The sequence below is a fragment of the Oncorhynchus nerka genome, unplaced genomic scaffold (assembly GCF_034236695.1).
Source record: "Oncorhynchus nerka isolate Pitt River unplaced genomic scaffold, Oner_Uvic_2.0 unplaced_scaffold_1320, whole genome shotgun sequence".
NCBI lineage: Eukaryota > Metazoa > Chordata > Actinopteri > Salmoniformes > Salmonidae > Oncorhynchus > Oncorhynchus nerka.
The window spans coordinates 24,124-52,104 of record NW_027040026.1 but is presented as its reverse complement, the minus strand read 5'-3'; the positions used below and the strand labels follow the sequence as shown (position 1 = coordinate 52,104).

The 27,981-nt window shown below is 39.6% G+C and overlaps 1 protein-coding gene across 1 annotated transcript; it reads left to right on the top strand.

Annotated features, from left to right (window-relative positions):
• Positions 1-62: 62 nt before the first annotated feature.
• LOC135568931 (asparaginyl-tRNA synthetase-like) lies at positions 63-27,981 on the top strand (the record flags this gene model as incomplete). Its single annotated transcript, XM_065015713.1, has 5 exons — positions 63-137; positions 998-1,135; positions 5,141-5,238; positions 5,488-5,514; positions 26,826-27,981. Coding segments are annotated over 5 exons (483 nt in total), but the record flags the coding sequence as incomplete, so codon positions are not given.

Sequence of the window (27,981 nt, the reverse complement as noted above, 5' to 3'; positions counted from 1 at the left end):
ATCATTAATATACAGTGATTGCATAATGATCAGTAATACTGTTGTTGTTATTTCCATCTCTTTGCTTCAGGATAACCTACACAGAAGCCATAAACATCCTAAACAGCAGCTCCAAGAAATTTGCTTTCAAAACAGATGTAAGTAGAGTACAGCTCTATCCTCTTTCAGAGGGAGATAACTGTAGCCTCTGTCAGAAGGAGATAACTGTAGCCTCTGTCAGAAGGAGATAGCTGTAGCCTCTGTCAGAAGGAGATAACTGTAGCCTCTGTCAGAAGGAGATAGCTGTAGCCTCTGTCAGAAGGAGATAGCTGTAGCCTCTGTCCGAAGGAGATAGCTGTAGTCTCTGTCAGAAGGAGATAACTGTAGCCTCTGTCAGAAGGAGATAGCTGTAGCCTCTGTCAGGAGATGACTGTAGCCTCTTTCAGAAGGAGATAACTGTAGCCTCTTTCAGAAGGAGATAGCTGTAGCCTCTGTCAGAAGGAGATAACTGTAGCCTCATTCAGAAGGAGATAGCTGTAGCCTCTGTCAGAAGGAGATAGCTGTAGCCTCTGTCAGAAGGAGACAACTGTAGCCTCTTTCAGGAGATAGCTGTAGCCTCTTCCAGAAGGAGATAGCTGTAGCCTCTTTCAGAAGGAGATAGCTGTAGCCTCTTTCAGAAGGAGATAGCTGTAGCCTCTTAATAACAGATGGTCAGTAGAGCTATTTTCTAGAATGTTGTACCCTGTGTATTCTGTACTGTGTCAACCTGATTCTATTTTCACACCTGAGATTCTACATTTTCAGGCATGTGTGGGGTCAAACCTTTAATCTCTCATTCTCTTTCTGCCTCTTACTCCTTCCCTCTCTCCCCTTCTCACTCTACCCCACCTCTCTCCCTCCCTACCTTCCTCTCCCTCCCTCTTTTACTGATTCTCTTCCCCCTTTTGTCTCCCTCTCTCCTCCTTCCCTCCCTCCTCCTTCCCTCCCTCCTCCTTCCCTCCCTCCCTCCCTTTATCAGTGGGGCTCTGACTTGCAGACAGAGCATGAGAAGTACCTGGTGAAACATTGTGGCGATGTTCCTCTCTTCGTCACTGATTATCCCTATGCCCTGAAGCCCTTCTACACACGAGACAACCAGGACCAGCCTCTACACACTGTAAGGTCATGTAGCACATGGAGATCGGTCTAGTTTGAACAACACATCAGGTTGTTATTATAATAGAGAATGTGTTGTTAATGAGTCACCTGGTTAAATAAAACAAACTCCACTCCATAGTTAAAACATTGTTTCACCTATTAAAGTTGTGTGGTCAGTTGAACCGGTCATGTCAGTTGAACCGGTTCCGGGTCATGTCAGTTGAACCGGTTCCGGGTCATGTCAGTTGAACCGGTTCCGGGTCATGTCAGTTGAACCGGTTCCGGGTCATGTCAGTTGAACCGGTTCCGGGTCATGTCAGTTGAACCGGTTCCGGGTCATGTCAGTTGAACCGGTTCCGGGTCATGTCAGTTGAGCCGGTCATGTCAGTTGAACCGGTTCCGGGTCATGTCAGTTGAACCGGTTCCGGTCATGTCAGTTGAACCGTTCCGGTCATGTCAGTTGAACCGGTTCGGGTCATGTCAGTTGAACCGGTTCCGGTCATGTCAGTTGAACCGGTTCCGGTCATGTCAGTTGAACCGTTCCGGTCATGTCAGTTGAACCGGTTCTGGTCATGTCAGTTGAGCCGGTCATGTCAGTTGAACCGGTTCGGTCATGTCAGTTGAACCGTTCCGGTCATGTCAGTTGAACCGGTTCCGGGTCATGTCAGTTGAACCGGTTCCGGGTCATGTCAGTTGAACCGGTTCCGGGTCATGTCAGTTGAACCGGTGCCGGGTCATGTCAGTTGAACCGGTGCCGGGTCATGTCAGTTGAACCGGTGCCGGGTCATGTCAGTTGAACCGGTGCCGGGTCATGTCAGTTGAACCGGTGCCGGGTCATGTCAGTTGAACCGGTTCGGTCATGTCAGTTGAACCGGTTCGGGTCATGTCAGTTGAGCGGTCATGTCAGTTGAACCGTTCCGGGTCATGTCAGTTGAACCGGTTCCGGGACATGTCAGTTGAACCGGTTCCGGGTCATGTCAGTTGAACCGGTTCTGGTCATGTCAGTTGAGCCGGTCATGTCAGTTGAACCGGTTCCGGGTCATGTCAGTTGAACCGGTTCCGGGTCATGTCAGTTGAACCGTTCGGTCATGTCAGTTGAACCGGTTCCGGTCATGTCAGTTGAACCGTTCCGGTCATGTCAGTTGAACCGGTTCCGGTCATGTCAGTTGAACCGGTTCCGGTCATGTCAGTTGAGCCGGTCATGTCAGTTGAACCGGTTCCGGTCATGTCAGTTGAACCGGTTCCGGTCATGTCAGTTGAACCGGTTCGGGTCATGTCAGTTGAACCGTTCCGGTCATGTCAGTTGAACCGGTTCCGGTCATGTCAGTTGAACCGTTCCGGGTCATGTCAGTTGAACTGGTTCCGGTCATGTCAGTTGAACCGGTTCTGGTCATGTCAGTTGAGCCGGTCATGTCAGTTGAACCGGTTCCGGGTCATGTCAGTTGAACCGGTTCCGGGTCATGTCAGTTGAACCGGTTCTGGTCATGTCAGTTGAACCGGTTCCGGGTCATGTCAGTTGAACCGGTGCCGGGTCATGTCAGTTGAACCGGTGCCGGGTCATGTCAGTTGAACCGGTGCCGGGTCATGTCAGTTGAACCGGTGCCGGGTCATGTCAGTTGAACCGGTGCCGGGTCATGTCAGTTGAACCGGTTCCGGGTCATGTCAGTTGAACCGGTTCCGGGTCATGTCAGTTGAGCCGGTCATGTCAGTTGAACCGGTTCCGGGTCATGTCAGTTGAACCGGTTCCGGGACATGTCAGTTGAACCGGTTCCGGGTCATGTCAGTTGAACCGGTTCTGGTCATGTCAGTTGAGCCGGTCATGTCAGTTGAACCGGTTCCGGGTCATGTCAGTTGAACCGGTTCTGGTCATGTCAGTTGAACCGGTTCTGGTCATGTCAGTTGAACCGGTTCCGGGTCATGTCAGTTGAACTGTTCGGTCATGTCAGTTGAACCGGTTCCGGGTCATGTCAGTTGAACCGGTTCCGGGTCATGTCAGTTGAACCGGTTCCGGGTCATGTCAGTTGAACCGGTTCCGGGTCATGTCAGTTGAACCGGTTCCGGGTCATGTCAGTTGAACCGGTTCCGGGTCATGTCAGTTGAGCCGGTCATGTCAGTTGAACCGGTTCCGGGTCATGTCATTTGAACCGGTTCCGGGTCATGTCAGTTGAACCGGTTCTGGTCATGTCAGTTGAGCCGGTCATGTCAGTTGAGCCGGTCATGTCAGTTGAACCGGTTCCGGGTCATGTCAGTTGAACCGGTTCCGGGTCATGTCAGTTGAACCGGTTCCGGGTCATGTCAGTTGAACCGGTTCTGGTCATGTCAGTTGAGCCGTTACGGTCATGTCAGTTGAGCGGTTCCGGGTCATGTCAGTTGAGCCGGTTCGGTCATGTCAGTTGAGCCGTTCCGGTCATGTCAGTTGAGCCGGTTCCGGGTCATGTCAGTTGAGCCGGTTCCGGGTCATGTCAGTTGAGCCGGTTCCGGGTCATGTCAGTTGAGCCGGTCATGTCAGTTGAGCCGGTCATGTCAGTTGAACCGGTTACGGGTCATGTCAGTTGAACCGGTTCCGGTCATGTCAGTTGAGCCGGTTCGGTCATGTCAGTTGAGCCGGTTCCGGTCATGTCAGTTGAGCGGTTCCGGTCATGTCAGTTGAGCCGGTTCGGGTCATGTCAGTTGAGCCGGTTCGGGTCATGTCAGTTGAGCCGGTCATGTCAGTTGAGCGGTTCCGGTCATGTCAGTTGAGCCGGTTCCGGTCATGTCAGTTGAGCGGTTCCGGTCATGTCAGTTGAGCCGGTTCCGGTCATGTCAGTTGAACCGGTTCGGTTCATGTCAGTTGAACCGGTCATGTCAGTTGAACCGTCCCTGTCATGTCAGTTGAACCGGTTCCGGTCATGTCAGTTGAACCGGTTCGGGTCATGTCAGTTGAACCGTCCCGGTCATGTCAGTTGAACCGGTCCCGGTCATGTCAGTTGAACCGGTCCCGGGTCATGTCAGTTGAACCGTCCCGGTCATGTCAGTTGAACCGTCCCGGGTCATGTCAGTTGAGCCGTCCCGGTCATGTCAGTTGAGCGGTCCCGGTCATGTCAGTTGAGCCGTCCCGGTCATGTCAGTTGAGCCGGTCATGTCAGTTGAACCGGTTCCGGTCATGCAGTTGAACCGTTCCGGTCATGTCAGTTGAGCCGGTTCGGTCATGTCAGTTGAGCCGGTTCCGGTCATGTCAGTTGAACCGGTTCCGGGTCATGTCAGTTGAACCGGTTCCGGGTCATGTCAGTTGAACCGGTTCCGGGTCATGTCAGTTGAACCGGTTCCGGGTCATGTCAGTTGAGCCGGTTCCGGGTCATGTCAGTTGAGCCGGTCCCGGGTCATGTCAGTTGAACCGGTCCCGGGTCATGTCAGTTGAACCGGTCATGTCAGTTGAACCGGTTCCGGGTCAGGTCAGTTGAACCGGTTCCGGGTCAGGTCAGTTGAACCGGTGTCATCTGTAATTTTAAATGTTCTTTCTTCCACACTGTCATCTCCTTACGGTTTAGTGGAAAAGATGACAGTCCTTTAGTCACCCAGTTGTGTGTGCCTGTGTGTGTGTGTGTGTGTGTGTGTGTATACTTACCTTTGTGTGTGTGTGTATGTGTGTGTACCTGTCTGTGTACCCGTGTGTGTGTGTGTGTGTGTGTGTGTGTGTACCTGTCTGTGTACCCGTGTGTGTGTGTGTGTGTGTGTGTGTACCTGTCTGTGTACCCGTGTGTGTGTGTGTGTGTGTGTGTGTGTGTGTGTACCTGTCTGTGTACCCGTGTGTGTGTGTGTGTGTGTGTGTGTACCTGTCTGTGTACCCGTGTGTGTGTGTGTGTGTGTGTGTGTGTGTGTGTGTGTGTGTGTATGTGTACCTGTCTGTGTACCCGTGTGTGTGTGTGTGTGTGTGTGTGTGTGTGTGTACCTGTCTGTGTACCCGTGTGTGTGTGTGTGTACCTGTCTGTGTACCCGTATGTGTGTGTGTGTGTGTGTGTGTGTGTGTGTGTGTGTACCTCTCCAGGCAGCAGCAGTAGATCTGTTAGTCCCCGGAGTAGGAGAGATGTGTGGAGGTTCTCTGAGAGAGGAGAGACTGGACCTACTGAAGAAACGTCTAGCACAGTAGGAACACACTACGTTATGAAATAACTCTGTTACAACTTTCAGATAAAAGAAAATCTAAGAAATACAGAAAACCGCATTTCATGTCCAATACATATAAACTATATAAATACATACATATATTTGCAATACAACAGACAGACATTTAAAAAGTGGAATATTGAGTATATATATTTACACAACATGGAATCAACACAAATTTGGTAATTGCTCGTCTGTTAATAAACACACGTCATGCGTCTTCTTCAGGGCTGGTTTGGATGAGACATACGGATGGTAAGAGCATTTTAATTCAATACGTGTTCAAATTGTGTAGGTTCTATTCTACTCTACACTGTTCTATTCTATACGGTTTTATTCTACTCTACACTGTTCTATTCTATACGGTTCTATTCTACTCTACACTGTTCTATTGTATTCTATACGGTTCTATTCTACTCTACACTGTTCTATTCTATACGGTTCTATTCTACTCTACACTGTTCTATTCTATACGGTTCTATTCTACTCTACACTGTTCTATTGTATTCTATACGGTTCTATTCTACTCTACACTGTTCTATTCTATACGGTTCTATTCTACTCTACACTGTTCTGTTCTATTCTATACGGTTCTATTCTACTCTACACTGTTCTATTCTATACGGTTCTATTCTACTCTACAGTGTTCTATTCTATTCTATACGGTTCTATTCTACTCTACACTGTTCTATTCTATTCTATACGGTTCTATTCTACTCTACACTGTTCTGTTCTATTCTATACGGTTCTATTCTACTCTACACTGTTCTATTCTATTCTATACGGTTCTATTCTACTCTACACTGTTCTGTTCTATTCTATACGGTTCTATTCTACTCTACACTGTTCTATTCTGTTCTATTCTACACTGTTCTATTCTCCTCTACACTGTTCTATTCTATTCTATACGGTTCTATTCTACTCTACACTGTTCTATTCTGTTCTATTCTACACTGTTCTATTCTACTCTACACTGTTCTATTCTATTCTATACGGTTCTATTCTACTCTACACTGTTCTATTCTGTTCTATTCTACACTGTTCTATTCTACTCTACACTGTTCTATTCTACTCTACACTGTTCTATTCTATTCTACACTGTTCTATTCTGTTCTATTCTACTCTACACTGTTCTATTCTACTCTACACTGTTCTATTCTATACTGTTCTATTCTGTTGTGTTCTACTCTACACTGTTCTATTCTATACTGTTCTATTCTGTTCTATTCTACTCTACTCTACACTATTCTGTTCTATTCTACTCTACACTATTCTATTCTACTCTACACTGTTCTATTCTATTCTATACTGTTCTATTATGTTGTGTTCTACTGTACACTGTTCTATTCTATACTGTTCTATTCTACTCTACACTGTTCTATTCTGTTCTATTCTACTCTACACATTTACATTTACATTTCCAGAGCGACTTACAAATTGGTGCATTCACCTTATGACATCCAGTGGAACAATAGTGCATCTAAATCTTTTAAGGGGGGGTGAGAGGGATTACTTTATCCTATCCTAGGTATTCCTTAAAGAGGTGGGGTTTCAGGTGTCTCCGGAAGGTGGTGATTGACTCCGCTGTCCTGGCGTCGTGAGGGAGTTTGTTCCACCATTGGGGGGCCAGAGCAGCGAACAGTTTTGACTGGGCTGAGCGGGAACTGTACTTCCTCAGTGGTAGGGAGGCGAGCAGGCCAGAGGTGGATGAACGCAGTGCCCTTGTTTGGGTGTAGGGCCTGATCAGAGCCTGGAGGTACTAGGGTGCCGTTCCCCTCACAGCTCCGTAGGCAAGCACCATGGTCTTGTAGCGGATGCGAGCTTCAACTGGAAGCCAGTGGAGAGAGCGGATGAGCGGGGTGACGTGAGAGAACTTGGGAAGGTTGAACACCAGACGGGCTGCGGCGTTCTGGATGAGTTGTAGGGGTTTAATGGCACAGGCAGGGAGCCCAGCCAACAGCGAGTTGCAGTAATCCAGACGGGAGATGACGAGTGCCTGGATTAGGACCTGCGCCGCTTCCTGTGTGAGGCAGGGTCGTACTCTGCGGATGTTGTAGAGCATGAACCTACAGGAACGGGCCACCGCCTTGATGTTAGTTGAGAACGACAGGGTGTTGTCCAGGATCACGCCAAGGTTCTTAGCGCTCTGGGAGGAGGACACAATGGAGTTGTCAACCGTGATGGCGAGATCATGGAACGGGCAGTCCTTCCCTGGGAGGAAGAGCAGCTCCGTCTTGCCGAGGTTCAGCTTGAGGTGGTGATCCGTCATCCACACTGATATGTCTGCCAGACATGCAGAGATGCGATTCGCCACCTGGTCATCAGAAGGGGGAAAGGAGAAGATTAATTGTGTGTCGTCTGCATAGCAATGATAGGAGAGACCATGTGAGGTTATGACAGAGCCAAGTGACTTGGTGTATAGCGAGAATAGGAGAGGGCCTAGAACAGAGCCCTGGGGACACCAGTGGTGAGAGCACGTGGTGTGGAGACGGATTCTCGCCACGCCACCTGGTAGGAGCGACCTGTCAGGTAGGACGCAATCCAGCGTGGGCCGCGCCGGAGATGCCCAACTCGGAGAGGGTGGAGAGGAGGATCTGATGGTTCACAGTATCGAAGGCAGCCGATAGGTCTAGAAGGATGAGAGCAGAGGAGAGAGAGTTAGCTTTAGCAGTGCGGAGCGCCTCCGTGATACAGAGAAGAGCAGTCTCAGTTGAATGACTAGTCTTGAAACCTGACTGATTTGGATCAAGAAGGTCATTCTGAGAGAGATAGCGGGAGAGCTGGCCAAGGACGGCACGTTCAAGAGTTTTGGAGAGAAAAGAAAGAAGGGATACTGGTCTGTAGTTGTTGACATCGGAGGGATCGAGTGTAGGTTTTTTCAGAATTGGTGCAACTCTCGCTCTCTTGAAGACGGAAGGGACGTAGCCAGCGGTCAGGGATGAGTTGATGAGCGATGTGAGGTAAGGGAGAAGGTCTCCGGAAATGGTCTGGAGAAGAGAGGAGGGGATAGGGTCAAGCGGGCAGGTTGTTGGGCGGCCGGCCGTCACAAGACGCAAGATTTCATCTGGAGAGAGAGGGGAGAAAGAGGTCAGAGCACAGGGTAGGGCAGTGTGAGCAGAACCAGCGGTGTCGTTTGACTTAGCAAACGAGGATCGGATGTCGTCGACCTTCTTTTCAAAATGGTTGACGAAGTCATCTGCAGAGAGGGAGGAGGGGGAGGGGAAGGAGGATTCAGGAGGGAGGAGAAGGTTGCAAAGAGCTTCCTAGGGTTAGAGGCAGATGCTTGGAATTTAGAGTGGTAGAAAGTGGCTTTAGCAGCAGAGAGAGAAGAGGAAAATGTAGAGAGGAGGGAGTGAAAGGATGTCAGGTCCGCAGGGAGGCGAAGTTTTCCTCCATTTCCGCTCGGCTGCCCGGAGCCCTGTTCTGTGAGCTCGCAATGAGTCGTCGAGCCACGGAGCGGGGAGGGGAGGACCGAGCCGGCCTGGGAGGATAGGGGACATAGAGAGTCAAAGGATGCAGAAAGGAGGAGAGGAGGGTTGAGGAGGCAGAATCAGGAGATAGGTTGGAGAAGGTTTGAGCAGAGGGAAGAGATGATAGGATGGAAGAGGAGAGAGTAGCGGGGAGAGAGAGCGAAGGTTGGGACGGGCGCGATACCATCCGAGTAGGGGCAGTGTGGGAAGTGTTGGATGAGAGCGAGAGGGAGAAGGATACAAGGTAGTGGTCGGAGACTTGGAGGGGAGTTGCAATGAGGTTAGTGGAAGAACAGCATCTAGTAAAGATGAGGTCGAGCGTATTTCCTGCCTTGTGAGTAGGGGGGGAAGGTGAGAGGGTGAGGTCAAAAGAGGAGGAGTGGAAAGAAGGAGGCAGAGAGGAATGAGTCGAAGGTAGACGTGGGGAGGTTAAAGTCGCCCAGAACTGTGAGAGGTGAGCCGTCCTCAGGAAAGGAGCTGTTATATTCTACTCTACACTGTTCTATACTGTTCTATTCTGTTGTGTTCTACTCTACACTGTTCTATTCTATACGGTTCTATTCTACTCTACACTGTTCTATTCTACTCTACACTGTTCTATTCTGTTCTATTCTACTCTACACTGTTCTATTCTACTCCACACTGTTCTATTCTACTCTACACTGTTCTATTCTACTCTACACTGTTCTATTCTACTCTACACTGTTCTATTCTATTCTACACTGTTCTATTCTGTTCTACTCTATACTGTTCTATTCTATACTGTTCTATTCTGTTGTGTTCTACTCTACACTGTTCTATTCTACTCTACACTGTTCTATTCTATACTGTTCTATTCTACTTTACACTGTTCTATTCTATATGGTTCTATTCTACTCTACACTGTTCTATTCTACTCTACACTGTTCTATTCTATACTGTTCTATTCTACTCTACACTGTTCTATTCTGTTCTATTCTACTCTACACTGTTCTATTCTACTCTACACTGTTCTATTCTACTCTACACTGTTCTATTCTACTCTACACTGTTCTATTCTATTCTACACTGTTCTATTCTGTTCTACTCTATACTGTTCTATTCTATACTGTTCTATTCTGTTGTGTTCTACTCTACACTGTTCTATTCTACTCTACACTGTTCTATTCTATACTGTTCTATTCTACTTTACACTGTTCTATTCTATATGGTTCTATTCTACTCTACACTGTTCTATTCTACTCTACACTGTTCTATTCTACTCTACACTGTTCTATTCTATTCTACACTGTTCTATTCTGTTCTACTCTATACTGTTCTATTCTATACTGTTCTATTCTGTTGTGTTCTACTCTACACTGTTCTATTCTACTCTACACTGTTCTATTCTATACTGTTCTATTCTACTCTACACTGTTCTATTCTGTTCTATTCTACTCTACACTGTTCTATTCTACTCTACACTGTTCTATACTGTTCTATTCGGTTGTGTTCTACTCTACACTGTTCTATTCTATACTGTTATATTCTGTTGTGTTCTACTCTACACTGTTCTATTCTACTCTACACTGTTCTATTCTATACTGTTCTATTCTGTTGTGTTATACTCTACACTGTTCTATTCTATACTGTTCTATTCTGTTATATCCTACTCTACACTGTTCTATACTGTTCTATTCTGTTTTCTACTCTACACTGTTCTATTCTATACGGTTCTATTCTACTCTACACTGTTCTATTCTACTCTACACTGTTCTATTCTGTTCTATTCTACTCTACACTGTTCTATTCTACTCTACACTGTTCTATTCTACTCTACACTGTTCTATTCTATTCTACACTGTTCTGTTCTATTCTACTCTACACTGTTCTATTCTACTCTACACTGTTCTATTCTACTCTACACTGTTCTATTCTATTCTACACTGTTCTATTCTGTTCTACTCTATACTGTTCTATTCTATACTGTTCTATTCTGTTGTGTTCTACTCTACACTGTTCTATTCTATACTGTTCTATTCTACTTTACACTGTTCTATTCTATATGGTTCTATTCTACTCTACACTGTTCTATTCTACTCTACACTGTTCTATTCTATACTGTTCTATTCTACTCTACACTGTTCTATTCTGTTCTATTCTACTCTACACTGTTCTATTCTACTCTACACTGTTCTATACTGTTCTATTCGGTTGTGTTCTACTCTACACTGTTCTATTCTATACTGTTATATTCTGTTGTGTTCTACTCTACACTGTTCTATTCTACTCTACACTGTTCTATTCTATTCTATACGGTTCTATTCTATTCTATACGGTTCTATTCTACTCTACACTGTTCTATTCTGTTCTATTCTACTCTACACTGTTCTATTCTACTCTACACTGTTCTATTCTACTCTACACTGTTCTATTCTATTCTACACTGTTCTGTTCTATTCTACTCTACACTGTTCTATTATACTCTACACTGTTCTATTCTACTCTACACTGTTCTATTCTATTCTACACTGTTCTATTCTGTTCTATTCTACTCTATACTGTTCTATTCTATACTGTTCTATTCTGTTGTGTTCTACTCTACACTGTTCTATTCTACTCTACACTGTTCTATTCTATACTGTTCTATTCTACTTTACACTGTTCTATTCTATACGGTTCTATTCTACTCTACACTGTTCTATTCTATACTGTTCTATTCTACTCTACACTGTTCTGTTCTATTCTACTCTACACTGTTCTATTCTACTCTACACTGTTCTATACTGTTCTATTCGGTTGTGTTCTACTCTACACTGTTCTATTCTGTTGTGTTCTACTCTACACTGTTCTATTCTACTCTACACTGTTCTATTCTACTCTACACTGTTCTATTCTATACTGTTCTATTCTGTTGTGTTATACTCTACACTGTTCTATTCTATACTGTTCTATTCTGTTCTACTCTACTCTACACTGTTCTATTCTGTTCTATTCTACTCTACACTGTTCTATTCTACTCTACACTGTTCTATTCTATACTGTTCTATTCTGTTGTGTTCTATTCTATACTGTTCTATTCTACTCTACACTGTTCTATTCTGTTCTATGCTATTCTACTCTACTCTGTTCTATTCTACTCTACACTGTTCTATTCTACTCTACACTGTTCTATTCTGTTCTATTCTACTCTACACTGTTCTATTCTGTTCTATTCTACTCTACACTTCTATTCTGTTCTATTCTACTCTACACTGTTCTATTCTGTTCTATTCTACTCTACACTGTTCTATTCTACTCTACACTGTTCTATTCTGTTCTATTCTACTCTACACTGTTCTATTCTACTCTACACTGTTCTAGTCTGTTCTATTCTACTCTACACTGTTCTATTCTATACTGTTCTATTCTACTCTGCACTGTTCTATTCTTCTATACTGTTCTATTCTGTTGTGTTCTACTCTACACTGTTCTATTCTATACTGTTCTATTCTGTTCTATTCTACTCTACACTGTTCTATTCTACTCTACACTGTTCTGTTCTATTCTACTCTACACTGTTATATTCTACTCTACACTGTTCTACATGGTTCTATTCTACTCTACACTGTTATATTCTACTCTACACTGTTCTATTCTGTTCTATTCTACTCTACACTGTTCTGTTCTACTCTACACTGTTCTATTCTACTCTACACTGTTCTATTCTGTTGTGTTCTACTCTACACTGTTCTATTCTATTCTACACTGTTCTATTCTGTTCTACTCTACACTGTTCTATTCTACTCTACACTGTTCTATTCTGTTCTACTCTACTCTATAATGTTCTATTCTACTCTACACTGTTCTGTTCTATTCTACACTGTTCTATTCTACTCTATAATGTTCTATTCTACTCTACACTGTTCTATTCTACTCTACACTGTTCTATTCTACTCTACACTATTCTATTTTGTTATATTCTACTCTACACTGTTCTGTTCTATTCTACTCTACACTGTTCTGTTCTACTCTACACTGTTCTGTTCTGTTCTACTCTACACTGTTCTATTCTACTCTACACTGTTCTATTCTGTTCTATTCTACTCTACACTGTTCTGTTCTACTCTACACTGTTCTATTCTATACTGTTCTATTCTGTTCTATTCTACTCTACACTGTTCTATTCTGTTCTATTCTACTCTACACTGTTCTATTCTGTTCTATTCTACTCTACACTTCTGTTCTATTCTACTCTACACTGTTCTATTCTGTTCTATTCTACTCTACACTGTTCTATTCTACTCTACACTTCTATTCTACTCTACACTGTTCTAGTCTGTTCTATTCTACTCTACACTGTTCTATTCTATACTGTTCTATTCTACTCTGCACTGTTCTATTCTTCTATACTGTTCTATTCTGTTGTGTTCTACTCTACACTGTTCTATTCTATACTGTTCTATTCTGTTCTATTCTACTCTACACTGTTCTATTCTACTCTACACTGTTCTGTTCTATTCTATTCTACTCTACACTGTTATATTCTACTCTACACTGTTCTACATGGTTCTATTCTACTCTACACTGTTATATTCTACTCTACACTGTTCTATTCTGTTCTATTCTACTCTACACTGTTCTGTTCTACTCTACACTGTTCTATTCTACTCTACACTGTTCTATTCTGTTGTGTTCTACTCTACAATGTTGTGTTCTACTCTACACTGTTCTATTCTACTCTACACTGTTCTATTCTGTTCTACTCTACTCTATAATGTTCTATTCTACTCTACACTGTTCTGTTCTATTCTACACTGTTCTATTCTACTCTATAATGTTCTATTCTACTCTACACTGTTCTATTCTACTCTACACTGTTCTATTCTACTCTACACTATTCTATTTTGTTCTATTCTACTCTACACTGTTCTGTTCTATTCTACTCTACACTGTTCTGTTCTACTCTACACTGTTCTGTTCTACTCTACACTGTTCTATTCTACTCTACACTGTTCTATTCTGTTCTATTCTACTCTACACTGTTCTGTTCTACTCTACACTGTTCTATTCTACTCTACACTGTTCTATTCTGTTCTATTCTACACTGTTCTGTTCTACACTGTTCTATTCTACTCTACACTGTTCTATTCTACGCTACACTCTTCTATTCTGTTAAATTCTACTCTACACTGTTCTATTCTACTCTACACTGTTCTATTCTACGCTACACTGTTCTATTCTGTTCTATTCTACTCTACACTGTTCTATTCTGTTCTATTCTACTCTACACTGTTCTGTTCTACTCTACACTGTTCTATTCTACTCTACACTGTTCTATTCTGTTCTATTCTACACTGTTCTGTTCTACACTGTTCTATTCTACTCTACACTGTTCTATTCTACGCTACACTGTTCTATTCTGTTAAATTCTACTCTACACTGTTCTATTCTACGCTACACTGTTCTATTCTGTTCTATTCTACTCTACACTGTTCTATTCTGTTCTATTCTACTCTACACTGTTCTATTATGTTCTATTCAACTCTACACTGTTCTATTCTACTCTACACTATTCTGTTCTATTCTACTCTACACTGTTCTATTCTGTTCTATTCTACTCTACACTGTTCTATTCTGTTCTATTCTACTCTACACTGTTCTATTCTGTTCTATTCTACTCTATAATGTTCTATTCTGTTCTATTCTACTCTACACTGTTCTATTCTACTCTACACTGTTCTATTCTGTTCTATTCTACTCTACACTGTTCTATTCTACTCTACACTGTTCTATTCTACTCTACACGGTTCTATTCTTTTCAATTCTACTCTACACTGTTCTATCCTACTCTACACGGTTCTATTCTACTCTACACTGTTCTATTCTACTCTACACTGTTCTATTCTGTTCTATTCTCTACTCTACACTGTTCTATTCTACTCTACACAGTTCTATTCTTTTCAATTCTACTCTACACTGTTCTATCCTACTCTACACGGTTCTATTCTACTCTACACTGTTCTATTCTACTCTACACTGTTCTATTATGTTCTATTCTACTCTACACTGTTCTATTCTACTCTACACTGTTCTATTTTGTTCTATTCTACTCTACACTGTTCTGTTCTGTTCTACTCTACACTGTTCTGTTCTACACTGTTCTATTCTATTCTACTCTACACTGTTCTATTCTACTCTACACTGTTCTATTCTGTTCTATTCTACTCTACACTGTTCTATTCTGTTCTACACTGTTCTATTCTGTTCTATTCTACTCTACACTGTTCTATTCTGTTCCATTCTACTCTACACTGTTCTATTATGTTCTATTCTACTCTATAATGTTCTATTCTGTTCTAATCTACTCTACACTGTTCTATTCTACTCTACACTGTTCTATTCTACTCTACACTATTCTATTTTGTTCTATTCTATTCTACTGTACACTGTTCTGTTCTACTCTACACTGTTCTATTCTATTCTATAATGTTCTATTCTGTTCTATTCTACTCCACACTGTTCTATTCTGTTCTATTCTACTCTACACTGTTCTATTCTATTCTACTCTACACTGTTCTATTCTACTCTACACTGTTCTATTCTGTTCTATTCTACTCTACACTGTTCTATTCTGTTCTACACTGTTCTATTCTGTTCTATTCTACTCTACACTGTTCTATTCTGTTCCATTCTACTCTACACTGTTCTATTATGTTCTATTCTACGCTATAATGTTCTATTCTGTTCTAATCTACTCTACACTGTTCTATTCTACTCTACACTGTTCTATTCTACTCTACACTATTCTATTTTGTTCTATTCTATTCTACTGTACACTGTTCTGTTCTACTCTACACTGTTCTATTCTATTCTATAATGTTCTATTCTGTTCTATTCTACTCCACACTGTTCTATTCTGTTCTATTCTACTCTACACTGTTCTATTCTGTTCTACTCTACACTGTTCTATTCTGTTCTATTCTACTCTACACTGTTCTATTATGTTCCATTCTACTCTATAATGTTCTATTCTGTTCTAATCTACTCTACACTGTTCTATTCTACTCTACACTGTTCTATTATGTTCTATTCTACTCTATAATGTTCTATTCTGTTCTAATCTACTCTACACTGTTCTATTCTACTCTACACTGTTCTGTTCTACTCTACACTGTTCTGTTCTACTCTACACTGTTCTATTCTACTCTACACTGTTCTATTCTGTTCTACTCTACACTGTTCTATTCTGTTCTACTCTACACTGTTCTATTCTGTTCTATTCTACTTACACTGTTCTATTATGTTCCATTCTACTCTATAATGTTCTATTCTGTTCTAATCTACTCTACACTGTTCTATTCTACTCTACACTGTTCTATTATGTTCTATTCTACTCTATAATGTTCTATTCTGTTCTAATCTACTCTACACTGTTCTATTCTACTCTACACTGTTCTGTTCTACTCTACACTGTTCTGTTCTACTCTACACTGTTCTATTCTACTCTACACTGTTCTATTCTGTTCTATTCTACACTGTTCTATTCTACTCTACACTGTTCTATTATGTTCTATTCTACTCTATAATGTTCTATTCTGTTCTAATCTACTCTACACTGTATTATTCTACTCTACACTGTTCTGTTCTACTCTACACTGTTCTGTTCTACTCTACACTGTTCTATTCTACTCTACACTGTTCTATTCTGTTCTATTCTACTCTACACTGTTCTATTATGTTCCATTCTACTCTACACTGTTCTATTATGTTCCATTCTACTCTATAATGTTCTATTCTGTTCTAATCTATTCTACTCTACACTGTTCTATTATGTTCTATTCTACTCTATAATGTTCTATTCTGTTCTAATCTACTCTACACTGTTCTATTCTACTCTACACTGTTCTGTTCTACTCTACACTGTTCTGTTCTACTCTACACTGTTCTATTCTACTCTATAATGTTCTATTCTGTTCTAATCTACTCTACACTGTTCTATTCTACTCTACACTGTTCTATTATGTTCTATTCTACTCTATAATGTTCTATTCTGTTCTAATCTACTCTACACTGTTCTATTCTACTCTACACTGTTCTGTTCTACTCTACACTGTTCTGTTCTACTCTACACTGTTCTATTCTACTCTACACTGTTCTGTTCTATTCTACACTGTTCTATTCTACTCTACACTGTTCTATTCTGTTCTATTCTACTCTACACTGTTCTGTTCTATTCTACTCTACACTGTTCTATTCTACTCTACACTGTTCTATTAAGTTCTATTCTACTCTACACTGTTCTATTCTACTCTACACTGTTCTATTCTACTCTACACTGTTCTATTCTACTCTACACTGTTCTATTCTACTCTACACGGTTCTATTCTTTTCAATTCTACTCTACACTGTTCTATCCTACTCTACACGGTTCTATTCTACTCTACACTGTTCTATTCTGTTCTATTCTACTCTACACTGTTCTATTCTACTCTACACTGTTCTGTTCTACTCTACACTGTTCTGTTCTACTCTACACTGTTCTATTCTACTCTACACTGTTCTATTCTGTTCTATCCTACTCTACACGGTTCTATTCTACTCTACACTGTTCTATTCTACTCTACACTGTTCTATTCTACTCTACACTGTTCTATTCTACTCTACACTGTTCTATTCTACTCTACACTGTTCTATTCTACTCTACACTGTTCTATTATGTTCTATTCTACTCTACACTGTTCTATTCTACTCTACACTGTTCTATTTTGTTCTATTCTACTCTACACTGTTCTGTTCTGTTCTACTCTACACTGTTCTGTTCTATTCTATTCTACTCTACACTGTTCTATTCTACTCTACACTGTTCTATTCTGTTCTATTCTACTCTACACTGTTCTATTCTGTTCTACACTGTTCTATTCTGTTCTATTCTACTCTACACTGTTCTATTCTGTTCCATTCTACTCTACACTGTTCTATTATGTTCTATTCTACTCTATAATGTTCTATTCTGTTCTAATCTACTCTACACTGTTCTATTCTACTCTACACTGTTCTATTCTACTCTACACTATTCTATTTTGTTCTATTCTATTCTACTGTACACTGTTCTGTTCTACTCTACACTGTTCTATTCTATTCTATAATGTTCTATTCTGTTCTATTCTACTCCACACTGTTCTATTCTGTTCTATTCTACTCTACACTGTTCTATTCTATTCTACTCTACACTGTTCTATTCTACTTACACTGTTCTATTCTGTTCTATTCTACTCTACACTGTTCTATTCTGTTCTACACTGTTCTATTCTGTTCTATTCTACTCTACACTGTTCTATTCTGTTCCATTCTACTCTACACTGTTCTATTATGTTCTATTCTACGCTATAATGTTCTATTCTGTTCTAATCTACTCTACACTGTTCTATTCTACTCTACACTGTTCTATTCTACTCTACACTATTCTATTTTGTTCTATTCTATTCTACTGTACACTGTTCTGTTCTACTCTACACTGTTCTATTCTATTCTATAATGTTCTATTCTGTTCTATTCTACTCCACACTGTTCTATTCTGTTCTATTCTACTCTACACTGTTCTATTCTGTTCTACTCTACACTGTTCTATTCTGTTCTATTCTACTCTACACTGTTCTATTATGTTCCATTCTACTCTATAATGTTCTATTCTGTTCTAATCTACTCTACACTGTTCTATTCTACTCTACACTGTTCTATTATGTTCTATTCTACTCTATAATGTTCTATTCTGTTCTAATCTACTCTACACTGTTCTATTCTACTCTACACTGTTCTGTTCTACTCTACACTGTTCTGTTCTACTCTACACTGTTCTATTCTACTCTACACTGTTCTATTCTGTTCTACTCTACACTGTTCTATTCTGTTCTACTCTACACTGTTCTATTCTGTTCTATTCTACTCTACACTGTTCTATTATGTTCCATTCTACTCTATAATGTTCTATTCTGTTCTAATCTACTCTACACTGTTCTATTCTACTCTACACTGTTCTATTATGTTCTATTCTACTCTATAATGTTCTATTCTGTTCTAATCTACTCTACACTGTTCTATTCTACTCTACACTGTTCTGTTCTACTCTACACTGTTCTGTTCTACTCTACACTGTTCTATTCTACTCTACACTGTTCTATTCTGTTCTATTCTACACTGTTCTATTCTACTCTACACTGTTCTATTATGTTCTATTCTACTCTATAATGTTCTATTCTGTTCTAATCTACTCTACACTGTATTATTCTACTCTACACTGTTCTGTTCTACTCTACACTGTTCTGTTCTACTCTACACTGTTCTATTCTACTCTACACTGTTCTATTCTGTTCTATTCTACTCTACACTGTTCTATTATGTTCCATTCTACTCTACACTGTTCTATTATGTTCCATTCTACTCTATAATGTTCTATTCTGTTCTAATCTATTCTACTCTACACTGTTCTATTATGTTCTATTCTACTCTATAATGTTCTATTCTGTTCTAATCTACTCTACACTGTTCTATTCTACTCTACACTGTTCTGTTCTACTCTACACTGTTCTGTTCTACTCTACACTGTTCTATTCTACTCTATAATGTTCTATTCTGTTCTAATCTACTCTACACTGTTCTATTCTACTCTACACTGTTCTATTATGTTCTATTCTACTCTATAATGTTCTATTCTGTTCTAATCTACTCTACACTGTTCTATTCTACTCTACACTGTTCTGTTCTACTCTACACTGTTCTGTTCTACTCTACACTGTTCTATTCTACTTACACTGTTCTGTTCTATTCTACACTGTTCTATTCTACTCTACACTGTTCTATTCTGTTCTATTCTACTCTACACTGTTCTGTTCTATTCTACTCTACACTGTTCTATTCTACTCTACACTGTTCTATTAAGTTCTATTCTACTCTACACTGTTCTATTCTACTCTACACTGTTCTATTCTACTCTACACTGTTCTATTCTACTCTACACTGTTCTATTCTACTCTACACGGTTCTATTCTTTTCAATTCTACTCTACACTGTTCTATCCTACTCTACACGGTTCTATTCTACTCTACACTGTTCTATTCTGTTCTATTCTACTCTACACTGTTCTATTCTACTCTACACTGTTCTGTTCTACTCTACACTGTTCTGTTCTACTCTACACTGTTCTATTCTACTCTACACTGTTCTATTCTGTTCTATCCTACTCTACACGGTTCTATTCTACTCTACACTGTTCTATTCTACTCTACACTGTTCTATTCTGTTCTATTCTACTCTACACTGTTCTATTCTACTCTACACTGTTCTATTCTACTCTATACTGTTCTATTCTACTCTATTATGTTCTATTCTACTCTACACTGTTTTATTCTGTTCTACTCTACACTGTTCTATTCTACTCTACACTGTTCTATTCTGTTCTATTCTACTCTACACTGTTCTATTCTGTTCTACTCTACACTGTTCTATTCTGTTCTATTCTACTCTACACTGTTCTGTTCTACTCTACACTGTTCTATTCTACTCTATAATGTTCTATTCTATTCTACTCTACACTGTTCTATTCTACTCTACACTGTTCTATTCTACTCTACACTATTCTATTTTGTTCTATTCTACTCTACACTGTTCTGTTCTGTTCTACTCTACTCTGTTCTGTTCTACTCTACACTGTTCTATTCTGTTCTACTCTACTCTATAATGTTCTATTCTGTTCTATTCTACTCTACACTGTTCTGTTCTACTCTACACTGTTCTATTCTACTCTATAATGTTCTATTCTATTCTACTCTACACTGTTCTATTCTACTCTACACTGTTCTATTCTACTCTACACTATTCTATTTTGTTCTATTCTACTCTACACTGTTCTGTTCTACTCTACACTGTTCTGTTCTACTCTACACTGTTCTGTTCTACTCTACAGTGTTCTATTCTACTCTACACTGTTCTATTCTACTCTACACTGTTCTATTCTGTTCTATTCTACTCTACACTGTTCTGTTCTGTTCTACACTGTTCTATTCTACTCTACACTGTTCTATTCTATGCTACACTGTTCTATTCTGTTAAATTCTACTCTACACTGTTCTATTCTACTCTACACTGTTCTATTCTACGCTACACTGTTCTATTCTACGCTACACTGTTCTATTCTACTCTACACTGTTCTATTATGTTCTATTCTACTCTACACTGTTCTATTCTACTCTACACTGTTCTATTCTGTTCTATTCTACTCTACACTGTTCTGTTCTATTCTACTCTACACTGTTCTATTCTACTCTACACTGTTCTACACGGTTCTATTCTACTCTACACTGTTCTATTCTGTTCTATTCTACTCTACACTGTTCTATTCTGTTGTGTTCTACTCTACACTGTTCTATTCTATTGTACTCTACACTGTTCTATTCTATTCTACTATACACTGTTCTATTCTACTCTACACTGTTCTATTCTGTTCTATTCTACTCTACACTGTTCTATTCTGTTCTATTCTACTCTACACTGTTCTATTCTGTTCTATTCTACTCTACACTGTTCTATTCTGTTCTATTCTACTCTACACTGTTCTATTCTGTTCTACACTGTTCTGTTCTATTCTACTCTACACTGTTCTATTCTGTTCCATTCTACTCTACACTGTTCTATTATGTTCTATTCTACTCTATAATGTTCTATTCTGTTCTATTCTACTCTACACGGTTCTATTCTACTCTACATTGTTCTATTCTACTCTACACTATTCTATTTTGTTCTATTCTATTCTACTCTACACTGTTCTGTTCTACTCTACACTGTTCTATTCTGTTCCATTCTACTCTATAATGTTCTATTCTGTTCTAATCTACTCTACACTGTTCTATTCTACTCTACACTTATCTGTTCTACTCTACACTGTTCTATTCTGTTCTATTCTACACTGTTCTGTTCTACTCTACACTGTTCTGTTCTACTCTACACTGTTCTACACGGTTCTATTCTACTCTACACTGTTCTATTCTGTTCTACTCTACACTGTTCTATTCTGTTCTATTCTTCTCTACACTGTTCTATTCTGTTCTATTCTACTCTACACTGTTCTATTCTGTTCTATTCTACTCTACACTGTTCTATTCTGTTCTACTCTACACTGTTCTATTCTGTTCTACTCTACACTGTTCTATTCTGTTCTATTCTACTCTACACTGTTCTATTCTGTTCCATTCTACTCTACACTGTTCTATTATGTTTTATTCTACTCTATAATGTTCTATTCTGTTCTATTCTACTCTACACTGTTCTATTCTGTTCTATTCTACTCTACACTGTTCTATTCTGTTCTATTCTACTCTACACTGTTCTATTCTGTTCTATTCTACTCTACACTGTTCTACACTGTTCTATTCTACTCTGTTCTGTTCTACTCTACACTGTTCTATTCTATTCTATAATGTTCTATTCTGTTCTATTCTACTCCACACTGTTCTATTCTGTTCTATTCTACTCTACACTGTTCTATTCTGTTCTACTCTACACTGTTCTATTCTGTTCTACTCTACACTGTTCTATTCTGTTCTATTCTACTCTACACTGTTCTATTCTGTTCTACTCTACACTGTTCTATTCTGTTCTACTCTACACTGTTCTATTCTGTTCTACTCTACACTGTTCTATTCTGTTCTATTCTACTCTACACTGTTCTATTATGTTCCATTCTACTCTACACTGTTCTATTATGTTCTATTCTACTCTATAATGTTCTATTCTGTTCTAATCTACTCTACACTGTTCTATTCTACTCTACACTGTTCTGTTCTACTCTACACTGTTCTGTTCTACTCTACACCGTTCTATTCTACTCTACACTGTTCTATTCTACACTGTTCTATTCTGTTCTATTCTACTCTACACTGTTCTACACGGTTCTATTCTACTCTACACTGTTCTATTCTGTTCTATTCTACTCTACACTGTTCTATTCTGTTGTGTTCTACTCTACACTGTTCTATTCTATTCTACTCTACACTGTTCTATTCTACTCTACTCTACACTGTTCTGTTCTACTCTACACTGTTCTGTTCTACTCTACACTGTTCTATTCTACTCTACACTGTTCTATTCTGTTCTATCCTACTCTACACGGTTCTATTCTACTCTACACTGTTCTATTCTACTCTACACTGTTCTATTCTGTTCTATTCTACTCTACACTGTTCTATTCTACTCTACACTGTTCTATTCTACTCTATACTGTTCTATTCTACTCTATTATGTTCTATTCTACTCTACACTGTTTTATTCTGTTCTACTCTACACTGTTCTATTCTACTCTACACTGTTCTATTCTGTTCTATTCTACTCTACACTGTTCTATTCTGTTCTACTCTACACTGTTCTATTCTGTTCTATTCTACTCTACACTGTTCTGTTCTACTCTACACTGTTCTATTCTACTCTATAATGTTCTATTCTATTCTACTCTACACTGTTCTATTCTACTCTACACTGTTCTATTCTACTCTACACTATTCTATTTTGTTCTATTCTACTCTACACTGTTCTGTTCTGTTCTACTCTACTCTGTTCTGTTCTACTCTACACTGTTCTATTCTGTTCTACTCTACTCTATAATGTTCTATTCTGTTCTATTCTACTCTACACTGTTCTGTTCCTACTCTACACTGTTCTATTCTACTCTATAATGTTCTATTCTATTCTACTCTACACTGTTCTATTCTACTCTACACTGTTCTATTCTACTCTACACTATTCTATTTTGTTCTATTCTACTCTACACTGTTCTGTTCTACTCTACACTGTTCTGTTCTACTCTACACTGTTCTGTTCTACTCTACAGTGTTCTATTCTACTCTACACTGTTCTATTCTACTCTACACTGTTCTATTCTGTTCTATTCTACTCTACACTGTTCTGTTCTGTTCTACACTGTTCTATTCTACTCTACACTGTTCTATTCTATGCTACACTGTTCTATTCTGTTAAATTCTACTCTACACTGTTCTATTCTACTCTACACTGTTCTATTCTACGCTACACTGTTCTATTCTACGCTACACTGTTCTATTCTACTCTACACTGTTCTATTATGTTCTATTCTACTCTACACTGTTCTATTCTACTCTACACTGTTCTATTCTGTTCTATTCTACTCTACACTGTTCTGTTCTATTCTACTCTACACTGTTCTATTCTACTCTACACTGTTCTACACGGTTCTATTCTACTCTACACTGTTCTATTCTGTTCTATTCTACTCTACACTGTTCTATTCTGTTGTGTTCTACTCTACACTGTTCTATTCTATTGTACTCTACACTGTTCTATTCTATTCTACTATACACTGTTCTATTCTACTCTACACTGTTCTATTCTGTTCTATTCTACTCTACACTGTTCTATTCTGTTCTATTCTACTCTACACTGTTCTATTCTGTTCTATTCTACTCTACACTGTTCTATTCTGTTCTATTCTACTCTACACTGTTCTATTCTGTTCTACACTGTTCTGTTCTATTCTACTCTACACTGTTCTATTCTGTTCCATTCTACTCTACACTGTTCTATTATGTTCTATTCTACTCTATAATGTTCTATTCTGTTCTATTCTACTCTACACGGTTCTATTCTACTCTACATTGTTCTATTCTACTCTACACTATTCTATTTTGTTCTATTCTATTCTACTCTACACTGTTCTGTTCTACTCTACACTGTTCTATTCTGTTCCATTCTACTCTATAATGTTCTATTCTGTTCTAATCTACTCTACACTGTTCTATTCTACTCTACACTTATCTGTTCTACTCTACACTGTTCTATTCTGTTCTATTCTACACTGTTCTGTTCTACTCTACACTGTTCTGTTCTACTCTACACTGTTCTACACGGTTCTATTCTACTCTACACTGTTCTATTCTGTTCTACTCTACACTGTTCTATTCTGTTCTATTCTTCTCTACACTGTTCTATTCTGTTCTATTCTACTCTACACTGTTCTATTCTGTTCTATTCTACTCTACACTGTTCTATTCTGTTCTACTCTACACTGTTCTATTCTGTTCTACTCTACACTGTTCTATTCTGTTCTATTCTACTCTACACTGTTCTATTCTGTTCCATTCTACTCTACACTGTTCTATTATGTTCTATTCTACTCTATAATGTTCTATTCTGTTCTATTCTACTCTACACTGTTCTATTCTGTTCTATTCTACTCTACACTGTTCTATTCTGTTCTATTCTACTCTACACTGTTCTATTCTGTTCTATTCTACTCTACACTGTTCTACACTGTTCTATTCTACTCTGTTCTGTTCTACTCTACACTGTTCTATTCTATTCTATAATGTTCTATTCTGTTCTATTCTACTCCACACTGTTCTATTCTGTTCTATTCTACTCTACACTGTTCTATTCTGTTCTACTCTACACTGTTCTATTCTGTTCTACTCTACACTGTTCTATTCTGTTCTATTCTACTCTACACTGTTCTATTCTGTTCTACTCTACACTGTTCTATTCTGTTCTACTCTACACTGTTCTATTCTGTTCTACTCTACACTGTTCTATTCTGTTCTATTCTACTCTACACTGTTCTATTATGTTCCATTCTACTCTACACTGTTCTATTATGTTCTATTCTACTCTATAATGTTCTATTCTGTTCTAATCTACTCTACACTGTTCTATTCTACTCTACACTGTTCTGTTCTACTCTACACTGTTCTGTTCTACTCTACACCGTTCTATTCTACTCTACACTGTTCTATTCTACACTGTTCTATTCTGTTCTATTCTACTCTACACTGTTCTACACGGTTCTATTCTACTCTACACTGTTCTATTCTGTTCTATTCTACTCTACACTGTTCTATTCTGTTGTGTTCTACTCTACACTGTTCTATTCTATTCTACTCTACACTGTTCTATTCTACTCTACTCTACACTGTTCTATTCTACTCTACACTGTTCTATTCTGTTCTATTCTACTCTACACTGTTCTATTATGTTCTATTCTACTCTACACTGTTCTATTATGTTCTATTCTACTCTATAATGTTCTATTCTGTTCTAATCTACTCTACACTGTTCTATTCTACTCTGCACGGTTCTATTCTGTTCAATTCTACTCTACACTGTTCTATCCTACTCTACACGGTTCTATTCTACTCTACACTGTTCTATTCTACTCTACACTGTTCTGTTCTATTCTACTCTACACTGTTCTGTTCTATTCTACTCTACACTGTTCTATTCTACTCTACACTGTTCTATTCTACTCTATACTGTTCTATTCTACTCTATTATGTTCTATTCTACTCTACACTGTTCTATTCTACACTGTTCTATTCTGTTCTACTCTACACTGTTCTATTCTACTCTACACTGTTCTATTCTGTTCTATTCTACTCTACACTGTTCTATTCTGTTCTACTCTACACTGTTCTATTCTGTTCTACTCTACTCTATTCTGTTCTATTCTACTCTACACTGTTCTATTCTGTTCTACTCTACACTGTTCTATTCTGTTCTACTCTATAATGTTCTATTCTGTTCTATTCTACTCTACACTGTTCTATTCTACTCTACACTGTTCTACTCTACACTGTTCTATTCTACTCTACACTGTTCTATTCTGTTCTATTCTACTCTACACTGTTCTATTCTGTTCTATTCTACTCTACACTGTTCTACTCTACACTGTTCTACTCTACACTGTTCTATTCTATTCTACACTGTTCTATTCTACTCTACACTGTTCTATTCTGTTCTATTCTACTCTACACTGTTCTATTCTGTTCTATTCTACTCTACACTGTTCTGTTCTACTCTACACTGTTCTATTCTGTTCTATTCTACTCTACACTGTTCTATTCTGTTCTATTCTACTCTACACTGTTCTACTCTACACTGTTCTACTCTACACTGTTCTATTCTACTCTACACTGTTCTACTCTACACTGTTCTACTCTACACTGTTCTGTTCTACTCTACACTGTTCTGTTCTACTCTACACTGTTCTATTCTGTTCTACACTGTTCTATTCTACTCTATTCTGTTCTATTCTACTCGGTTTGATTCTGTTATATTGTAATCTACTATATTCTGTCTGTCCAGGTATTTGGATCTGAGGCGGTTTGGTTCTGTCCCTCACGGTGGGTTTGGTATGGGCTTTGAGCGCTACCTGCAGTGTGTTCTGGGGGTCGACAACATCAAAGACGTTATTCCATTCCCCAGATACTCCCACTCTTGTCTTCTGTAAACTATACACTGAGGATACCAAACATTAAGAACACCTTCCTAATATTGAGTTGCACCCCCCTTTGCCTTCAGAACATCCTCAATTCATCAGGGTATGGACTCTACAAGGTGTCGAAAGCGTTCCACAGGGATGCTGGCCCATGTTGACTCTACAAGGTCTTTAAAGCGTTCCACAGGGATGCTGGCCCATGTTGACTCTACAAGGTGTTGAAAGCGTTCCACAGGGATGCTGGCCCATGTTGACTCTACAAGGTGTTGAAAGTGTTCCACAGGGATGCTGGCCCATGTTGACTCTACAAGGTGTTGAAAGCGTTCCACAGGGATGCTGGCCCATGTTGATTCTACAAGGTGTTGAAAGCGTTCCACAGGGATGCTGGCCCATGTTGACTCCAATTCTTTGTACTGTTGTCTAGCTGGATGTCCTTTGGGTGGTGGACCATTCTGGATACACACAGGAAACTGTTGAGTGTGAAAAACCCAGCAGCGTTGCAGTTCTTGACACAAACCGGTGCTCCTGGCACCTACTACCATACCCCCGTTCAAAGGCACTTAAATATTTAGTCTTGCCCATTCACCCTCTGAATGACACACACACACAGACACAATCCATGTCTCTATTGTCTCGAGGCTTAAAGATCCTTCTTTAACCCGTCTCCTCCCCTTCATCTACATGTCTCCTCCCCTTCATCTACATGTCTCCTCCCCTTCCTCTACATGTCTCCTCCCCTTCATCTACATGTCTCCTCCCCTTCATCTACATGTCTCCTCCCCTTCCTCTACATGTCTCCTCCCCTTCCTCTACATGTCTCCTCCCCTTCATCTACACTGATTGAAGTGGATTTAACAAGTGACATCAATAAGGGATCATAACCTGGATTCACCTGGTCTGTCTATGTCATGGAAAAAGCAGGTGTTCATAATGTTTTGTCCACTCAATGTATCTGTCACTATGGTCAAATGATTCTTTTTGTAAAGATGTCACTGTTTTTTGATTTATAAAATGTTAAAATGA